The 21,269-nt window shown below is 40.3% G+C and overlaps 1 protein-coding gene across 1 annotated transcript in view; it reads right to left on the minus strand.

The window, feature by feature from the left end:
• CAB39 (calcium binding protein 39) overlaps positions 1-21,269 on the minus strand; it is a 44,642-nt gene that overhangs the window by 3,551 nt on the left and 19,822 nt on the right. Inside the window, exons 2-7 of the mRNA XM_036388886.2 lie at positions 18,143-18,299; positions 9,970-10,134; positions 6,081-6,199; positions 4,014-4,182; positions 2,952-3,011; positions 808-873 (exon numbers count right to left, since the gene is read on the minus strand). Coding sequence (XP_036244779.1) covers positions 808-873; positions 2,952-3,011; positions 4,014-4,182; positions 6,081-6,199; positions 9,970-10,134; positions 18,143-18,256 — 693 coding nt within the window. The 5' untranslated portion in view covers positions 18,257-18,299. The remainder of the gene's footprint in view (positions 1-807; positions 874-2,951; positions 3,012-4,013; positions 4,183-6,080; positions 6,200-9,969; positions 10,135-18,142; positions 18,300-21,269) is intronic.

The raw sequence follows: 21,269 nt of genomic DNA on the forward strand, positions 1-21,269 counted from the left end.
ATGAAAAAATTACTAACAGAAGAATCAACTGGTATATAAATGCTTTCAGAGCCCTGAAGTGGTGTGGGGCTCTGTGATGCAGCACCAGTGGACAGGAGATAAAGTAGCAACACAACTAAGTGCCCTAAATTTCCATGTGCAGGTGCACATTTTCCCCTCATTTCAACTACACAGTTTCTCCTTTTCCTCAGAAAGTGAAAAATCACACTGTTCCCCCTTGTTATGAATTGCAAAGAGAAGTCTTTCATTTTTTTCCCCCATGACTTCATTATTTTTTCCACTTATACAGAAGCTATACAGCATAGAAAGAATGCCTTTAAAAAACCTCAAAAACCCAATAAAACTGGTTACTATATCAAATGAAATACTGCCTGTTCTTTTGCTACCTAAAGGGTTTAAAAGGATTTTGCCCACAAGGATCCCCTTTGCTGCAAGCTCTGCATTACATTTATGTTCACTATTTCTTACCTACTTGAATGTAAGATCAGTATTGCTTTAAGCACATCATGTGAATCTTTGTTAAATTATTTAAATGTAACCAGACTTGTTGAAGGAAAAAAATCAACAAAAATAAAGAAATTTGAGGAGCCATTTTTTCATAGGGAGAGAAATTACTTTGGTCTGTGCTAGACATTAAGATATATAACAACTGGAATAAAAAAATTAGCTGATCCCAAGAATTAAAATGTCTGAAGAGTTAAAATAAATACTGTTCAAGGCTGTTACAGAAGCCATTTCAAATAAAGTTAACTCACCTTGAAAATAAAGGGAATCTCTGCATTTCAGAAGAAAATAAAAATGCCTTACCTTAAGTGACTGTCTCTTTGTCACGTAATTTTCTGAATGAAGTAACTTCTCATATTCACTGAAGAACTAAACACAGAATACAGAGAAGGGTTAGGACTTTTTCAATTGTCACAGGCATCTTCTTCCAAATTATTGCAACAAAGTGGAGAAGATGCAAATCCCTAACAAAACCAAACAGAATCTGAAATCTCAGTGGGTTCCTGTAAGTCACTACGCTGTCACTACTTAGGCTTTTAAAGCATATACAAGTTAAAAATTGAATATGCTTTAAAAAAGATGTATTTGCTTTTTCAAGAGACTTTAATGTTTAGATTCCCAGGGCAGGGGAAGGATTTTCCTCATTATTTCTTAGAGAAGCAGGCAGCCCAGAGCAGCCCCCATCCCTGAGTGCCCCAGGCCAGGCTGGATGAGCTGTGAGCAATCTGCACTTGGTGCCCCTGGCAGGGCTGCACCAGGGCAGGTTGGAGGGGACAGCTCCTGTAGCCCACATTCCTCCTCACAGAGAAAAGCAAGGCACAATTCTTCCCAAGAATATCCTTATCTCATCTGCTGTGCCTGTGTTTGTGCCACAGCAGACTGCACAGTTCTGGGCAGGGTTGAGTGCTTGGCTGTCCCTGACATCTTTTCTGAAAAATACCTTTGCCAGGATTTTTTCTCCTGAGAGGCTGAGAGGCCTCAGGAACAAAATGTAACCAATGGTTATCTGCTGCTGTGGAATGCAACAGGTGCAGCTGGGATTGGGCTCATGTGGATTGTTTTTACTTGATGACCAATCACAGCCAGCTGTGTCAAGGCTCTGAGCAGTTTTTATTATTCATTCTTTTCTAGCCTTCTGATGTCTCCTTTCTTCTCTTTCTTCAGTATAGTTTTAGTATATCATTTTCTTTTAATATAATATAATATCATAAAATAATAAATCAGCCTTTGAAACATGGAGGCAAGATTCTCATCTCTTCCCTTGTCCTGAGGACCCTCAAACACCCCCACACTTGGCAGATTCAGTTTAGATGCAATGGAACACAGTGTAATAGAATACAGAATAATATAGTATAACAAAGTCATTAATTAGCCTTCTGCTATCAGTGGAGTCAGATGCATCATCCTCTCCCCCTGGTCGGGGTTCCCTGTGAATTCCAAATGCTCCCAGTTCCCAGGGGCTCCCTGGAAAGCACAGCACGGGCTCCCTCTGGAGGAGAAGCCAGGCCGGCTCCCACAGGACCATGCTCAGTGGAAGACTCTGATGTCCTGCACTCACCAGAGCAAATTGATTTTTCAATCTGTGCAGGGCTTTTACAAATGCCCAAGGGACCAACTGCAGTTGCAATTCAGTGTGTCAAAACGTGAGGGCATCACTGAGTCAGGGAGGACTGAAATAAACATTTACCTTGCTCACTCTTTAGGTTTTTTAATATTGTCAAGTTTTACTATTCACGAGTAGTCTAAGTTTCAGGGCTGTTACATTGTTAAATACAGTTTCACTGTGACTTTTTTTAGAAATGCATTGATCAAAATCTCTTAAAATTTCAGAAATGATTACACAGCAAGAAGAACTTTGCTTCAAACCTGATGAAGAGGTGAGCTAAGTATCAACTCTGCACATCTAATTTCTCCAAGCCTCTTAATTGGTTCCCAAACAGTGCCTGAAGTATTCTTCAGTAGATATTTCAGGGCTAAAGCAAATAGTCAAAAAGGGAATAATAATTTTTGCCTCCTGTTTAAAGCTGAGTCACTCAGAGGAGATATTTGTGAATTAGTGAACATGCCTGGAGACAAACCTTTAAAAATCAATGTGATCCCAAGTTTGTTGGTCTTGGTTTTGTTTTTTGGGGTTTTTTTTTAATTGCTTGTGAAGTCTGGGAGTTTTAATCAGAGTAAAATTTAAACACTTTAATAACTTTGTGGAACTGGTTCCGAATAATCTGTTGAAAGGCAAAAGGATGGAAGTCATGTAGCTGAAAATGTCAGGATAAATAAAACTCTCTAACATTACTTGCTTTGGGGGAGGGAAACTGAACCCCAAGTACAGCTGATTTAGTATTGTGTGGAAATCCCCAAAACCAGAACTAAACAAGGGAAAAAACCAATTTCTTCAAATAAGATACACAGCACCAGAGAGCTGTAAATATGAAAAGGTGTCTGCTCACCCTATCGTAATGTTGTTCCAAAAATTCTGCACTTAACAACTTGTGTCTTGTAAGCAAATCCTGTAAGAAAGCACAAACCCAGCACTGTCACTAAAAACATTTAAACAGTACAAAGACATTCTCACACACGTAAGACATTCAATCCAAAATCCTGCTATTTCATTAAACACATTTTAGGACATGAATGCAATTACCTGGACACTGCTCAGGATCTTGGCATCCCTTAGCAAAGATCTGTGATGAGTTTAATTCACAGAGAAACAGCCTGTGAAATTATCACTGAAGAGTGCTATTTATGGACCAAGGCTACACTCTGGTACCACAACTGAGGTTAAGACCCACCATTTAATCTTGATTAATCATTATGCTTTGTTAAATTATTTAAATGTAACTTATTGTTTATAGTCCCCATAAACTGATTGCTTTAGGGACACAAAAATTGGGCCATAAACAATTTCCCCAGACAAAGCAACAGCATCAAATACCCTCAGGAAAAGCTGAAGACACAGATTTGAAGCCCCTGGCAAGGGAGCACACCTGCATTCAGGTAATGCATGATACAGCTTACTCTCCAGAACAAGATTTTGGGGAGCAAATGTACTGTATGTATTTACTCTGCACACAACTACACAGAACTGAGGTTAAGACCCACCATTTAATACTGATTAATATTATGTTTATTGTCCCCATAAACTGATTGCTTTAGGGACACAAAAATTGGGCCATAGACAATTTCCCCAGACAAAGTAACAGCATCAAATATCCTCAGGAGGAGCTGAAGACACAGATTTGAAGCCCCTGGCATGGCAGCACACCTGCATTCAGGTAATGCATGATACAGCTTGCACAGAACAGGATTTTGGGGAGCCAACATAGTGTATGTATTTAGAGGTGTAGCTTGCATTCTGAGAAATGAGGAAGAACAGAGTCCAGCTCACCCATGCACATCACACCTATTTTCCTCCCCTCTGCCAAGGCTTGTTTTCCCAGAACAGCACCCAGAGCAGGGGGTGCCCAGGGCAGAGAGCACAGGAGCAGCAGTTCCCAGGCTGGAGGAATTACCTTGAAGGTGGCGAAGGCGTCGGACGCGATGTCGAACGTGGACATCTCCACGTATCGGAAGAAGTCGTAGAACTGCTCTGACCACAAGATGATTTTAGCTAGTGGCTCATGCCTGATGCATTCTCTGAGCATTATCCCACAATTGAGAGCAATTTCTGGAGATTCGTACCTATTCACAAAACCCAACAGAGATTCTTTAGGAGTTTATAAATTTTCACAAGTTAGCACTGCAGCACCACATTGCTAATTCCAGCCTTCAGTACTACCCAGTAAACAAACCCATCAAAATCAGAGGTACTTATTTCTGCATTAAACTCCATTTTTAAATATTTCTACTAAATACTGAGGAAATAGCTACCAGTTACAATTACAGCCAATTAAAAAGGATTTTCACAAATGGGGAAACAAGACTAAATAAAAATACTTTCTTTGCTCTCTTGTTCCATACTGGTGGGATTGCAGACATCTGGAAAAGCAGTAAATTATTTGCCTTGAAAGCTGCTCACTTAAACATGACAGCAATTTACATAAAACCTTCCACATGAGCACGAGGGGTTAACAATACTGGACATAAATTCAGATCTCCTCTTCCATTAAACCATTTTTCAGCATCACTGGCTGCTCTGCACATCATGGGGTTCCAGCTTCTGGAGCAGCCACAGCCTCTCACATGCCTTTCTGCCTCACACCTCCAGAATGATCCCTCCTAAACCAGTGGGAGCTAATTGAAATTCTCCACAATTTCAGGAGAAAAGTATCATTGTGCATACTAACCATATTACCCTACCAAAAAATCCTGAAATAAATAATTTTCATTAAACCCTGCAATACTCTCCATTCAACCTGTCATGGAGATTTGAAATCTACTGACCTTTTTGCAATTCATGCCACAGTTTAAATTTACATAAATTTGTCTCAGCTGGATATCAGATGTAACATGTAAGCTGCGAAATGCCCATTTCAAACATCCTGACTCATCCATCTGAGTTTCAATAACCCCTGTGAGGATAAAGCTCTCTGAAGTGTTGCAGCCCCCATTCAACCATTTACCAATGAGAACATGCTGAAAAAGCAGTTTTCTCTCTCTGCACCTCAAGTATCTTTGCCTTCTTTTGTAAATTATTTTGAAGACACACTGAATCAATAATTTCTTTTGCATTATGCCACAACTAATATTTTCTTTTGTCCCTCTGACATTTAAATGACATTACAGGCAAGTAATGCTAACAGCAAGCATATCCCACTGAGATGAGTGGCCCTTTCATACACCCTTGAGTTATCCCAGAAAGTGGAATAAATACTCCACAACTACAGCAAGCTTACCCAGAAGCTGCAGCCAGATTTATAAATAGCTGTAATTTTTTAATTGTTTATTAATGTTTGATGAGCTCGTCTGTCCCAAAATAACACAGTGGAATTGCAATTTTCAGAACTTTCTTAATAAATGTTACTAGAAATGCAAGCAATTATTTTCTGCTTTCATGTTTGGGAGCTGTAGCTCTACATGTATTCAGTATGGCAGGACCCTCCAATATCCAGCACTGCAGATCTTACAAGAAGAGAGGAAGAAACAATTGTCTGACACAATATACCACAAATCATTCTTTTTTGGTCAGGTTTGTGGTGGTGTGTTTGTGTCAATACAGCAATATAAATCACTATGAATAAGAAGTCTAAGACAGGCCAGCAAACTGGAAATTATTGTGGTTAAAAGGAAAAAGAACAGCCTTCAACTGCTGATGAGAGTAAGTTCACAAGAGAATAGTTTAAAAAGGCTCAAATAGTATACTGAAAGGAAAATATCTTACTAGCCCAGTAAGAGTATTTCAGAGTACTAACAGTTCTCAATTTTCAGTTCTTTTTCATGCAAAAGTAGATGGTTGGGGTTTTACTTCTTAAATTTTCCTTTACTTAGGGGAATTACAGATCCCAAAACCAAGGAAAGAGAAAATAAAATGAAGCATATTGCAAAGAAAGAGCAAACTTGTCCCAACTCACTGCTTCTCTCTGCATTTACAAAGCCCTTACTTCATGTAAAAGCAGATTTATGCTTCACAGTGCACATACCCTTTTAATAGCATGAATAAGATATTCTGTTGAGTGCAGATGTATTCAACTGTGGGAGTTCTTGTACCAATCTGTCTTCTGAGAATGTTGTTGAAAATTTGCGCAACATCTTTCTTGCCCTGTCAAAAACATCAGCAGTTAAACACAAAATATGGAAGTCCACAGGCAAGCTAACAATGAAACATTATCATCACCTCGTGCAGCTGTACTGGGGGTTCTGCAGTTCAGGCAGCCTCCATACTCTGATCCATACCAGATTCTCTTTCTTTATGCCCGTTTCAAATATGCCACAGCACTCAAAACATGACACTACCTTGCAGGCAGATCACATTCAGAATTTACAGAATTCAGAATTTACATTCAGAAGTAAAGCCAGCTGATGTTTCAGCAGGTATTTCTATGGAGCATCAATGTCCTGGGCTCATTTGGTATTTGATTTTGCTAACAGCATAACAGTTTTTAACTGTGCTCTTGCCTGGGAAGTATATTTCTTCAACATTCCATTATCCTCTGCCCTTGTCTAGGGACACACAATGCCACCATTAAGAGTGTGCAGAGCATTTCCAACTGCAGTGTTAACTCCAACTTAGAACTGCAACTTATGAAAGTGGAATAAATAAATGAATGAATAATATACACAGAAATCTAAAATGCAAGTCTCACATTTTTCAGGGCACAACAGCAGTATAAATAAGGCCAGGATGCTGGAATTCAGCACAAATTATACACACAAAGATTCACAAGCATAGCACCGGACAGTGTAAAAGGAACCGGAAATGTTCTTTGTTGTATAAATACACATCTCCTGTTTATTTCTTCTGCAGGACCACAGCTGAAGATGACAAACTGGTAGACATCTAACAAAAAGGTGATCATAAACATAAACAGCTTCCACTGTCATTCAAATGCACCATTTAAACGCCAGGTTTCTGCAATTAAGTGTCCATTCTGGACTGCACAAAGACACCTCCAGGATTATGTTATCAGATCTAGTCCAGAAAAACACCAGGCCAGCTTGTAGTAAGCTTGGACCTGCAAATAAAGGCCTGTTAAACAACTCCACCTACAGGTTCCCTGAATGTTCTACACCAAACCTAGACGTATTTAATGTTTCTTGAGAAGCTCTAGCTGTGCTGTAAATCTCCTGAGTAACACCAGGAAGCTTTTGAGTAAAATGTAGGGCTTATTTAACTTGCAAGAATTTTAAAAACATCATCAATTATTTAAAATTCTTTCCATTTTCTAATCAGTGTAAAAAAGACTGCATGAGAAAAAATGAAATGTTTATGAAAACGTAGGAGGACTGGAGCTTTACAAATGGCATGTTTGCAAATTACCACAGACAGTTTTGCTGGAGTGTTGTTTTCAGGATATAAGAGATTGTTTGTAAACCCTTGTTTTCTCAATTACAATTCCATTGAAAGCCAGCCCAAAGCAACACCAGAACTCTTTGTTCTGACATGAGTAGAGCAGTGTTTGCAGGAATTGCTTTACTCAAACTCCACATAATATAATCATCAACTCCCATTCAGCAGCGCTGCGCTGCTCACAGCGTGTGCCTGCAGTCCCCAGCAAGAACAGCATTTCCTTCTCACCCACCCCTGAGCTGCCTGTGGCACACTGCAACCCCACAGCCAGGTTTTGTCACTTTCTTGTGCCTTGCCAAGTGATCTCATGGCCCAACAAGGCCAACAGTCACGACAGCCAGAGGTGAGAGGGACACTGTGCTTGTATTGTCTTCCCAGCAGAAGGATTCTGCTCCCCTGGGCAAAAGGCAGTTTTGTTTTGGGTGGGCTTTTTTATTCTTCATTTAAAAAATCCCAAAACAACAGGACAAGAAACCCAGTTTCACCAGGGATTCATACCATCTCTCTCAGTGCAAACCAGCAAGGAGGTAACTGGTGTTAGGATTGGTAAGGAGATGGTTGTGTTGACTGCTTTACTGGAAAGCAAGTTTCCAGGGAAGGGCAACACTTTAAACAGGCCTGGGCACAAGGCAAGAGCTGGACACTTACAGTTCTCTTCATTAAAACATCCCATTTGTTATTTTTCTAGTTTTTACTTTTTACTTTTCTATGGGTTGTTCTCACCATAGTACATTTGAGACAGTTAAAGAGTCACAATGAACAGTTCCTGTCTATTAATAAGCTGTCTATTCCTGTTCTACAAGGAAACCTTCTTCAGAAGTGAGACTGAAAGGGAAAAAGAGTTTAGTTTGTCACTGAATAACGTGCAGCTATGGTGTTAAAACCAGAAAGAAAAAAATCCAGACCCATTCTTCAAGTTTAAAAACCACCAGAAAATCGAATATGTATTTCCATCAGTAATGGAAAAAATGCTTCAAATGCAGTAAACCCCCACAGACATTTTGGATATCAAAGGCAACATCTGGCTGGCTTTGGAACAGCTGGGAAGCTGGAGCACATCTGGAGCACAGGTGTGTTGACATTAACTCTAGGTACCAACAATAGCTGGACAGTCTGCCAGCTGCCAGCCATAAAAAGCAGATGTGGTCCAGCCTAGAAAGCATGAATGACTCCTTCTCCCTCCAAGGGGAACCATCACATCCTCCTGAAACAGAGCAGCAGAACAGGCAGGAAACAACTCCCAATCCTTCCATGTCCCCTTAATGAAAAGCACAGCTCTCCTTAATGAGAGCAAGCCTGTGCAAATGGTTCTCATTCTTCATTACCAGGAGATAATGAAGGTTTCCTTTGCTAATAACTGGGCTGAGTAAACACCAGGCTGATACCAATCTAGAGGTCAGCAGAATCCAGATGACGTTTCATGATTTCCTTTCTTCAGCAATTAAAGGCCATCCAAGTTCAGCATTCCCTCTCAGCTTTCCCAGGTTTCCTTGCTTATTTAACAACCTGAATGTTTTATGTATGGTATAAACACTTGTGTGGGTAGGGAAAAAATACCACTGTATTACAATTAAACACAAATCAGAGGGAGTTATGGGTGGGGTGGAGGGGAGAGAAGAAAGAACAGGGAAGAAAGCCATTGTTTTTGGAATGTCAAATTACAATAGGACTTTAAACTGTTCTGTTTGTTTTGTGAGCAACTTGTTTATGAACAATCCCATTTTTAAGCAATCTGAAGTGGGATGATCTTTATGGTTGAGGCTGTGGAGTGAGATGCATGGATTTGGCTCCTTTCCTAGACAACCACACGGCTCTTGTGAGACCTCAGGGGAAAGAGAAAAATCCAATTGTACTGCAACATCTCATACCTAAATAGGATTTTTCTCCATGGTGCTAAATTATTCCATGTGATGTGGTGACAAAAGCCACAGAGGCATGTGGAGAGATACCTTTAAATATAAGTAAGTATTGCTATTTTCAATTGATCAATAAAAACTTGGGTTTGCCTTTTTAATAAACAGAAAAAAAGACAAGGAAATCAAAAAGGTTGCATCACTTGTTTCTAAAGAGATAGAAATACTGGACTATTAATAAAACTAACAGCTTTAAATTATGTATTTAAGCTTCTATAAATGTTACAATAATTCTATTATTTTTCCTACTAATTTGATGTAGCAAGATGAACATACAGATACATCTTGCAGTACTATGGTTTGTGTTCACCACAGGGTTACTACTAAGAGATTAACTCTTCTGTGTACACAACAATTCAGAATTATTCCATAATTTTAACAGAACTGTACCACCACATTAGAGGTTTATCTGCTTCAGATCCGTGTTGTTTGTATGTCTAAATTCACAGATTTTATATTCCATAGTTGCTCAGTCTCCTTCTAATGGATGTGTCATAACCACAAACTAAAAGCTGAAGACTGAAACATCTTAACCATTAAAGTGGTAGGAATTCAGATGTGTTTATTTTAACATATAGAATGTAAGAAATGTCAAACCTCCTCTCTTACCTCAAAATCAATGAGCTGCAAGTCAGCTACTAGGGTACTAAGAAGACCACTGTTGTACAGCTCCTGAGCAAGCTGTGCCACAGCTTCTGTTTGGGGCTCCTTTTCATTTGTGCCATACAAGATTTCTTTCATGGCAACAAGGTTTTTTGAGACCTCCTCTGTCGCCTAAAGAAAATGGGAAAACAATACAGTTAGAGAACAATGCCATTTGTCCTTCTGACTGCACACTCCTTTATTCTTAACATCTGCAAACTTCCACTGGGGGGGAGGAATAATCAGGAAATGACAATCTGGTAAAAAAACAATAGATATTCTTTCTGCAAATAAGACTGTTATGAGACTGGTATTAAAAAAAAAAAACCAAACCAAACAATACAAAGCAGAGGAAAGACATACACAATTTAGTTACCAAAGGTAAAAATCTCTTCCTTTTTACTGCCTTTTAACTTCCCATTCAAAAATCCCCTCAAGAACAGCAACAGGATGAAGAGAACCTGACAAAATTTCCATTCTATAAAACAGTTGTGTAGGATCAGACTGGAAAACATGACATGGAGCCTCATGCCTGTGCCTAGGGAACTGCTCAGAGACACCAAACATATTCCTCCTGTAGATTTTGCACACATCAGGTTTTGCCAAATACTAGGCTTCCATTCCAGTTACTGTGGGTGAAGTCTTTCCAACAAACAAAACCTCAAGGAAAACCAGCTTTAACTTTCAGGTTATCTCAGCACACAAGAACAACCTGGCCAAGAGACCCAGAAAGAGATACACTAAAAATGACACAATTAAAGGTCTAAAACCCTTCCCTGCCTGAAGCCAGACAGGTCTGACTTGTCACTTGTGAGGAATTCCTAAGTTGCCAGGATGAGCTGGAGCAGCATTTAGCAGTGGAAACACAGTTATTTCACAAGTAAAACTAAAAAAAAAATATAAATCAACAAGAATACTTCTAAACACCCACTTCTGAATCTTAAAACACAGTTGTATTGGACCAAAAAAGGAACTACTCCTTTCAATATATATGTTTACTGAGCTTGGGGGCAAAATGCTGAAAATGATCATCATCAATAGCTGGTTTAATTATAATGGTTCTTCACATGCCTAAAAAGTCTGAATGGTTTGTAAGTGCACTGATTTTTGGTAATTAGAGGACCCTGCCAACCAAGTATGCATACACTTTAATGTAAAGTATTCATGATTGATAGCTTACAGCAAATGAATAAAGTGAAAAAATGACCACTTCCTGGACATTGCCAGTCTTATAAAGAGTGTGTAAAAAGATTTCTCATTTGTGCTTTTTATCCAGAGAGGCTTTAGATCAGCATGACCCATGCACTATTCGAGCTAAAGCCATTCCAGCTTTGCTAGGTATGCAAGCAAGGATTCCATGACCTTTAAGGAGGCTCTGTATCATTTTTAGCTCCTCCACAACTTTCCATTCCCTGCTGCCTCCCTCTTCCTGTTACTTCAGAGTTCCTAGTCCCAGTTGTCTCCTCCTCAATCGAAATCCCAAGGGATTTTCTGTGCACTGCTGGTAAGACAGCAAGAAGCAGGTGCTCAGTAAGACCACTTTGATTCACAGCAGCTCCTGAAGAGGTGAAATGGGAACACCAGCTCCCCATGCTGGAGCAGAATTACACCACACAATTGTTCTCTGAAATTCAGAGGAAACAGCTCTTTTGTAGAAGAACAGGAACATCTGTCAGACATAGAGATATGAAGAGATATCTTTGATGGATGGCTACCAAGGGAAGAGGAAGCAAAGGCTGTCCCTGCACACTAATGTAGAAAGCAAATGAAAGAGGAAGAAAGGCAGCTCGAGGAACTCCTATTTCAGCTGAAACCATGGCAGTATTGAGGGCATGCCTGGCATTAAGAAGGCCAGTGGAGAATTTGTCCTACCAAAAGCCCAGGGAAGAGGACAAGCCTCCCAACCCCAAACTTCAATAACTGCACTTGAGGGCTCTCCCTCACTACCAAGACAGACACCAGCAGTGGAAATGCTAGCAAAGCAGGCAGAAAATAATTCAGTGTCTCCAAACACTGATGGTTTATGAAACCAAAAAGCCTTCTAGCCCAACATGAACATTCAGTTTGGGAACTTCAGTAGGAAACAGGAGGACTTCAGTGCTCCTCACAGCTGCCAAGAGCACCTGCACGTGCTTCACTGGAGCTGGGCATGGCACAGAGCTTTAGTGGGAAGCACCAGTTAGGGACACAAACCACTGAGGCACTGAGGCTGGGAAAGACCCTTAAAATCAAGGCTGCCACCAAACCACATCCCTCAGAAGCAGCACAGCTCAGGCTGGAAGGTACTGCCTTAGACTACTGAAATTATTCACCCAGTACAGGTTCAGAGCTATATATGATTTATCTTTTTGATGGATGTTTCCATTAATAGTGCAGTGTCTGGAACTGCATTGTCCATGGGGAGAGAACCCCCAGGCCCTGGGGTTCCATGGGCCTGGAGACTGCCAGGCTCTCTGGAAATATTTCAGGACTGGCCATGTGTTCTTTATCTTTTTCTACTGCTCACAAACCCCAGATAATCCAGCTGTACAACTCTAGACAGAGTATCTGGGGTTTGCACTGCTTACCATTGAAGGAAATGCTAAATTTTAGGGTATTTCACTGATCTTTCCAGAGACTGCAATAAACCATAGCTATAAAGATGTGCAGCTATTCTGGTGTAACAGTCATATGTGTGACTCCATGGTGTCTGCTTTTATTTTTGAATAGTATCTTCCTGTCCTTCACAAACACAGAGAAGTAAATACTTTGTTTATTTTCCTTGCTTTGCATTTCACTTTTATAGTGTGCCTTGTCCTCAGGTGGTACCTCAGGAGGCCATCAGGATGCTCCAGGCAGGGCCACCTCAGCCCTGCCAAGGTGCCCAGGCTGTGGGCAGCCATGCTCCCAACTGCTCCATGGATGGACACCCCACCACCTCTGCAGGCAACCTGTGCCAGTGTCTGACCAGCACCCATCAAAGCACCTGCCTTGCAGCACTCCAGCTCCATTTCTGGGAATCTTCTGGAAACTGAGGTTTTCTGGAAGTATTCTATCAGTAACCAATGTCCATCAATGCACTACACTTCCATAAAATGTAACATCCTTATAGTTCCTCTACTCCAAAATTCAACATCAAAAGGACGAGAAATAAACTCTGACAAACTTCTGGAACCTCCTTACTCTTGTATATTCCATGAACTCTCAGACATATTCCAAATACAAGATGTGCAGACCTATTTTTGCCATTTCAGATGCAAAATGGAATTTACATAGTTACACTGAAAAATATAATGCTACGTTAAATATTGGTGTGAAGAGCCAAGTAAAAAACCACTAAAAACAAACAAAATCAAGAAAGATAAGAGAAGCTTGGCTAGCATTACTTGCAAGATTTTCTAAGATACTGAGATCTAAATTGCCTAATGCACTGCTCTCTTTCAAGAGGGGACAAAAACTCCAGACAGAAAGATCAAAATACACAATGAGGTTCATCCAAAAACCCATGATCAAACGTGGAACTAACAATCAGACAACATATGTACAAATATATAAAATATACCCAGTACAATATATGCCCAGGGTGCATTTTATATATACAGAATACCTATACTCTCTATGTATTTTATAGGGAGTATAAGTATATATTTTATATAAGTATATATAAAACAGTATATATTTTATATGTTAAAATTTTAATTTTTAAAGTATTAATATGTATTCATATTTATATGTATATAATAAAATTTATAATATATGTATTTATATGTTCCCAACACTGATTAGGAGCAACCTAAATTTTAGAGAAAAATTTCATGGCAAGTCATATTTGAAATTTAATGGTGCCAGAAAATCAATACCATCTGAGGACAAGCCACACTATAAAAGTGAAATGCAAAGCAAGAAAAATAAAGAAAGTATTTACTTCTCTGTGTTTATGAAGGACAGGAAGATACTATTCAAAAATAAAAGCAGACACCATGGAGTCACACATATGACTGTTACACCAGAATAGCTGCACATCTTTATAGCTATGGTTTATTGCAGTCTCTGGCAAGATCAGTGAAATACCCTAAAATTTAGTATTTCCTTCAATGGTAAGCAGTGCAAACCCCAGATCCTCTATCTCGAGTTGTACAGCTGGATTATCTGGGGTTTGTGAGCAGTAGAAAAAGATAAAGAACTCATGGCCAGTCCTGAAATATTTCCAGAGAGCCTGGCAGTCTCCAGGCCCATGGAACCCCAGGGCCTGGGGGTTCTCTCCCCATGGACAATGCAGTTCCAGAAACTGCACTATTAATGGAAACATCCATCAAAAAGATAAACCAGATATAGCTCTGAACCTGTACTGGGTGAATAATTTCAGTAGTCTAAGGCAGTATCTATCACAACTAAAAAGCATTATTTCAATAACCACTTAAATTGGCTGAATTTCAAAATGCTTACAAAAACATACAATTCCATAAATGTATCAGTAACTACATCAGTGCAGCAGCACATCTAAAGGCCAAAAATTATTGTATGATTTTCCAGTGAACATATAGCATGGAGACAGCACAGAAGAGTTCAATTAGAAGAGAAGCACGTTGTCTCACCTGCCACTTCCTAAAGAAGGCTCAGCTTTACCCCTTGAGTACCAGCCCCACACTGGAGGCCAGGCACATGGCTTAACCTTTAGCCTTCCTTCAAGCACAGATGAATTGTACACACATGCGTAACAAATCCAGGATTTTACTGCTTTGTGAATGACAGCATTAACTCCCTGAATGAAATCTGACCTCTGGCAGCCTGGCACAGCTGAGCCAAGCAGCTCTTGGTGCTGCCACCACACAGCTGTGACATCCAGGAGAGAGAAGGCCCATGCCTGCAAGGGCCAGCCTGCCTGGGACCACAGCAGGGCTCCAAAGGGAGCTGTGGGACAGGGCAAGCCAAGGTCACAGGGTGGTGAAGAACAACTTGATTGCATGAGTAAATATTTACCTGCAGCACAGTAAATGTGTGCCACACACCAGGGGAAGTGGGGTATGAGAAAAATGCTGGCATCAGCCAAAGAGGAGGAAGAGATGTGAACAAAGACTAACAACAAAGACTAACTAATGGAGTAGATCAAGGGGAGATCCTGCTTATGGGAAAGGAGGTTTCCTTTCCCTTCCCTTTAGGCCCCTTTCTGAGAGAGCACAGGCAATGGAGAACAAGCAGCATAAATGATGAACACTTTTCACTTATAAAGCACTTGACATCTCATTTCTCTTTCCAAATACTGACAGACAGCAAGGCACAACCCCTGTGCTAAGCACAGCAGTGCAGCAGCAAGCACCAGATCTGTGGCACAGAGAGAGGTGGGACAAGTGAGCCACAGCCCAGCTCCTAAACGAGCACCACATGATTCAAAGACATTTCAAACCACCTGGAGAACTACCTGGTTAATTTTTCTCCAGTCTTCACTAAGCTCAAAAGCCAGATTAACATGTAACTAGGATACACTTGAATTTCAGATTTTTGATTATAAAACAAATTTTCCAGTGTTAGAGGGCAAAATGTTTCATAATTGAACAAGACATTACTATTGTTTTACCTCTTTTACTTTGAAGAATATCTTCTATTTTGATTATAAAGAATGGACAGGAACTCACACTGTCCAAGACTTAAACACCTTTATTACCTCCTTTGATTTTTTTGTTTCTGCTCAAAAAACATTAATGGTTGTAAATTTCAGCCTAAGCACTGAAAAAATGTGAGGAATTCTGCTCAAGCATAATTACACTTACAACTTCTGGGGAAAATTATTTATCTAATTTTCTTATAAATCTGTAATTCCAATTGTGCAACAAAACTGTCAAAGAGCATTCTCCATGTAGTAGCAAACTCAGTATAAGAAATGAAAGCATGTAAGAAAAGTAGGCAGTCCCTTAACCCAAATGGGTATTTTATAACCAATACTGGGTATTTAGCATGCTGACCCAGCACTGAAATTGCACCATTGACATGTGACAGGATGCAAAAGCATATCCCTGGATCAAACAGCAACAATGACAAGATTACTGAGACACACTGTATTTTATACACATCCCATCACTAAAAATGTGAATTCATAAAAACAAGAACAACTTTTGCATCCTTCTCCCCTTTTAGCAATTTTTGTGCTTCATGGAGAGTGAGTTTTTCTATTTCTGTCCCACTACTAGCCCCAGAACTCACCCTGCCACCAGCACAGATTTCTTCTCCAAAGGAGGCTAAAAAGTTACACAGCAGAAAGGATCATCATAATATTAGGGATAATGAAAAAGATGCCTAAATATTGACATATGGGCATAAAGAAATGTTTGTTCTTTTCTAATAAAGGCCACTGTCCTTGAACTCCAAATTCACTCCAGTCATTTCCACAGACTGGACAGGAAGAGGGCACAAATTCAGGGTGTCTGCTCACAGAGCTGTGCCCTCAAAGATCTGATGACTGGTCCATAGGACATTGCAGAACTTTCTCCATCAAACCAGCAAACTTCCTGAGCTAAGGAGTCACAACCAGAGCCACCTTCCTGAAGTCTTGGCTTGCCAAGGAAACAAACACTTCCTGATGAATCTCTGCATGGAGATGTGGGCCCTGGTGGTGTGGGTGCTGGGACTCATCAGCTCCTTTGTGAACAGCAAGGATGATGGGGAACAGCAGCACCATGCCCAGGCTCACTGCCCTGGATGTCAGGATTTAACCCTCCTCACACTTCACCTAGACAATGTGGGCTGCCTTTGTTCTCCTGCAGGCACAACGTGTCACCTTCTGTCTGACACAGGAAAAACCACTCCACAGGCTTAGCTTAGCATATTGCTTCTTGTCAGAGCAGCAGCCTCACAGAAATGAGGGCTTTCAAAAAGATGGAGGTGTGGGACCAAAGGCCAGCAAGAAGAAAAGGTAACACCCACCTCCAGCTGCAGCATCAGGAACACAGGCACACACCATGGGGTGAGCTGGTCTGCTCCCCATTAGGGGTCCCAGCAAAAAGAGGACACAAGAGAACACAGATTTTAAGACCACATCTCCAGGAATTAATAATGAGGCCAAGATAAAGGAGGCAGTGCCAAGTCTCATCAGAATGCACCTATCCCTCCTCTCCTTGCAGAAGGCTCTTTTAGAGATAGAATAGCAGCAGCAAATGAAAACCTTCCAGCCTTCACACAAGCCTGCAGAACAGAATGTAACATTTTTTTTTTCTACAATAGGAGAGAAAAAGCATCAGAGCAAACTATTGTGGTACACTGCAAGACACCTGGAACATACCACATGGTGGCAAAGGGGTAGAAGATGCTAATTATTAAAGAATAGCAGAACTAAGATGGCAATTTAATTAAGACTCTTAGAAGTAATAGTGCCAAATCTAGGTGAAACTGAATGTAGAAGAGCTGGCCACACTCTGCTTAAAAGTATAGGTGAACATGAAAAGATTGTGACTAACTCCAATATGGGACTCAGTGGATGCCAAGAGTGGCACACAATAGTTAAATAATTCTGGGAGAGGCTCCAAGGAGGGTGCTCATCTCAACCTCAGCCACACAGTTCACCAGGTGATGAATTTCAGGTGGGATGGAGCTGCACACAGGATGAACTCTGAGGTCAGTTCCTGTAAAGCTGTAAAAAAGCCAGAGTGCCAGTTGAGAAGGAAATGACTGGGGCCAGATACACAGCCTGAAGTACAAGACACCCATGAAAAGGAAATTGCACTAGCACAGGAACTTCTCACATCTTACTGTGGGCTGAAGAAGAGGCAGCAAAGCCTCTTCTATCCATGAAGACACAAAGTTCTTCAGCTTCAGGAAGAGACACTTTGCTCTGTAAAGATTTGCATGGACAAGCAGAGACAGAACTACTTGTGCAGTAGTGAAGGCACTGTGGTGGTCACAAGACCAGAACACTGTACAGCTGTGAGCTGTTTATTAAAGGAATGCAATGTCCTCCAGTGCCAAATCATTTTAAATGTCATTATCAGCTGCCAGTGGCGTAAGCCAACCAGCCAACAGGACACACACCTGTTCAAAGGTACATAAATTACCCTTTATCAGAGTATAAACCACCAAAATAATTCCTAATTGTTTCAGTTTCGACAGCTGTAAATTCCCCCTTTCCCCCACTTTCAAATATAGTTTAGCAACTGGAACATCCCAACTGTACCTTTTCTGCCTTTTTGTCAGAGATGTCTTGTTTTTCTAGAACTGCCATGCTCTCCTTCAGGTTTTTCACTATGTCTGCAGGAGACTTGTGGGACTTGCCAAAGGGGAATGGCATGATTGCAAACCACAAGGTCTTCCTTCTGTGGCTCCTGCTTCACCTGGAAAAGGAGGAGAAAGAAAGTCCATCAAAAATAGAAACCCGAGTTCTGCATAACACACACAAAGAGAGAGCAGCAAAGGTATTCATACATGGAACAAATGATCCTTGACAGGTGAACTAGAGCTTGCCATGACAAACTTAAATACTTGTATTTCTATTTCTTTGGAAGTACAAGATACACATTGAAGAACTCACATTAAGATAATCATCTTATGCTTCAGGAGCAAATTGAAGAGTACATGAATTATATCCAAAGCCACATACTGCACACAGGCCCCATATGGGCAAGACTTACAAGGATCAATTATTCCAATTAGTGCTGTCAAGCCAAATGCCTTCTCCCACGAGGTGTTTGACACACAGCTCCTGGTGCCCCAGGCCCAGGTACATGCTTTTCCCCAGGTTCACTCCCTAATGACTTTGCAAATGCAAAGCAGACCCCAAGGTGTGCACCTTAGTGCAGGACCCACAGACACGAGCAGCAGCCTGTTCCTGTCACACACCTGGCATGCTCACATCTGTAACCATACTCAAATACAGTCTCAGCCTCACACATGGGAAATAAAATGTGACACCTAGCAGGGATACATGCAGCACTTGAACACATTAAAACCAACACCTCATGTGTGTCTTTCTCAAAAAGATAAAACATGTCTTACAGGAGAAAGTTTCCTTCCCTAAAAATATCTGGCTCTTGAATCCAAATACATTTATTCTTCTGTATATTTACACAGATTTACTTTCACACATACACATACTCTCTTCTGTGTACAAAATAGAAAAAGTACTACTGGAATAAAGGAGTGTACTGAAGCTTTTGTCACTAAACACATACACCCACATTTAAACATGAAGTATACTTCTACAACTCTAATCTAGCCAGAAGAGAACAGGAAATCCTCCATTAAAAATGCTGACAGAGCTACTTCTGCTAGACACAAAAGACAGCTGAAGCTGGCAGAGCTGAGCAGAGCCTGCACTGTCATTCCAGAGAAGGGAGATTACCCTGAAAGGCGAATTTCTATCTCCCTGCAGTGTCTGTGTGGTGAGGAACAAGCCAACTCTAACCAGTCCATGGTAAAGGATCTTATCTGACACAATGCACTTTGCTCCTTGATTATAATACCAGCTCACCCACCAGGAACTCCACAACCTTACTCCTGATCTTACTCAACAGTTTTGATCAGGGATGAAAAATCCAAATGCAATGCTATTTTTGAGTTATTTTTATTTTTCAAACACATACGTTTGGTTGGCCCATGGGCAAAACTTTAAAGGGTAAGAACAGAAGAACGTGGATCTTCAGCCAAGTAAATTTCCATAAATAGAAATTTCAGGTAAGCGGTTACAGAGATCATACATTCACAGTTCCATGCCTACAAATGACTTAAAGCATAAGGTAGGTAGTTTTTAATTAGATTGCTTCCAGATAGAAGTATCAGCAGGAAGGCTGAAACAAGACCTTCCACCAGCCATTTCCATTCTCTAACAGATCACAAGGACTTTCTGTTGCATTTATTTTCTAGTATATGTCATTACAGTAACCTCTCATTCACAATCTGCATAAAGAAGGGTCTGTAACACTGAAATTACAAAAGCAAGAGATAAAAAGAGATCAAAAAGTGCCCACAGGTCTTTCTTTTGACAAGAGAATTCTATGCCTCAAACTTGATCACAGCTGGCAGAACAGAAACCTACAGCTAAGCAAAGCACCACTACTGACTGTTATTTAATGTAATGAAAATACAATGGCATTTAAAACAATATTTAAGGAAAATTGTGGTATTTTCACACAGGATTTTTTTTCCTAGAAAGAGGAAGTGTGAAAATAAACACAATTTCCCCACAACATAGATGACACACCTCAAGCATCACAGCAACATTTTAAATGTTCTCTTTATCTCTCCCTTTGACTACTACTCTGCCAAATGGAGATGAGCCCTAAAAACAAATATGGATTCTTCCATGTTTGTATATCAGCACTGACAGTAACAGTATTTAACAACTACTCTGCCTATTCATTCTGGGTGATGGCTATACCCATGTAACAGAGAAGGAGTGGCTCATCCAAAAACCCATGATCAACAGTGGAACTAACAATCAGACAACATATGTACAAATATATCAAATATATCCCAGTACAAAGAGAAATTGCCAGTCTTGATTCCTTGGATTAGGCATTAAAACAGAAGCAAATCCACTAGGAGTCAAAACAGCTGAGAGAGCAAAAACATCTGGAACCACAAAATCTGGTATGACAGCAATATACAAATAAAATAAACCAAACCAAAGAAAACAGCCCCGCACACTCAATTTCTGGATCAGAACTATGCTACTCCCAGAGTCTAAAAGACTATATGGATAACACAAAACCTATGGAAATACAGGATATTGATAAACAACTGTCCTCATGTGTGCCAAAGGTCTAGGTTTGCAAAACTTGATTTGCCTCTAGACAGTGCCCATTTTTTTTCTTTAAATTAACAATAGTCTGTAGCTTTGATTTATTCCTAAAACCTTCCAGGTTCTGTGTAAATCAGATACACATACATGCATACCCAAGTCATAACAAGCTTCACTCTATATACCAGCATATCTAGTAGAAAATAATCAATTAATAACAGCCCACCAGCATACATTCATATTAAACATTTTCTCCCAGTCCAGGTAAGTTCCTGTATGAACCTCTCATAAGCAATTTAGAAAAATCAGGAATGACTGTCAGCACCACTAAGAAGGAAAATCTACATCCTTGATTACTGAAGATGACATTTTGCCTCAAGGTATTTCTTTTATTATTTAAAATGGAGTAAATACACTGTTTATGCCATTTCAGTTTTATTACTGGAAGGAATGCAATGGCACTGCTGGGAACATCACCTGGGGCCTCAAGACTGAAGATCCCACAAACCCTGAAGCAAAATTCTGTTACTGAAAAACCTGGGCCACATCCTGCCAAAAAAAGAAA

The sequence above is a fragment of the Molothrus ater genome, chromosome 10 (assembly GCF_012460135.2).
Source record: "Molothrus ater isolate BHLD 08-10-18 breed brown headed cowbird chromosome 10, BPBGC_Mater_1.1, whole genome shotgun sequence".
NCBI lineage: Eukaryota > Metazoa > Chordata > Aves > Passeriformes > Icteridae > Molothrus > Molothrus ater.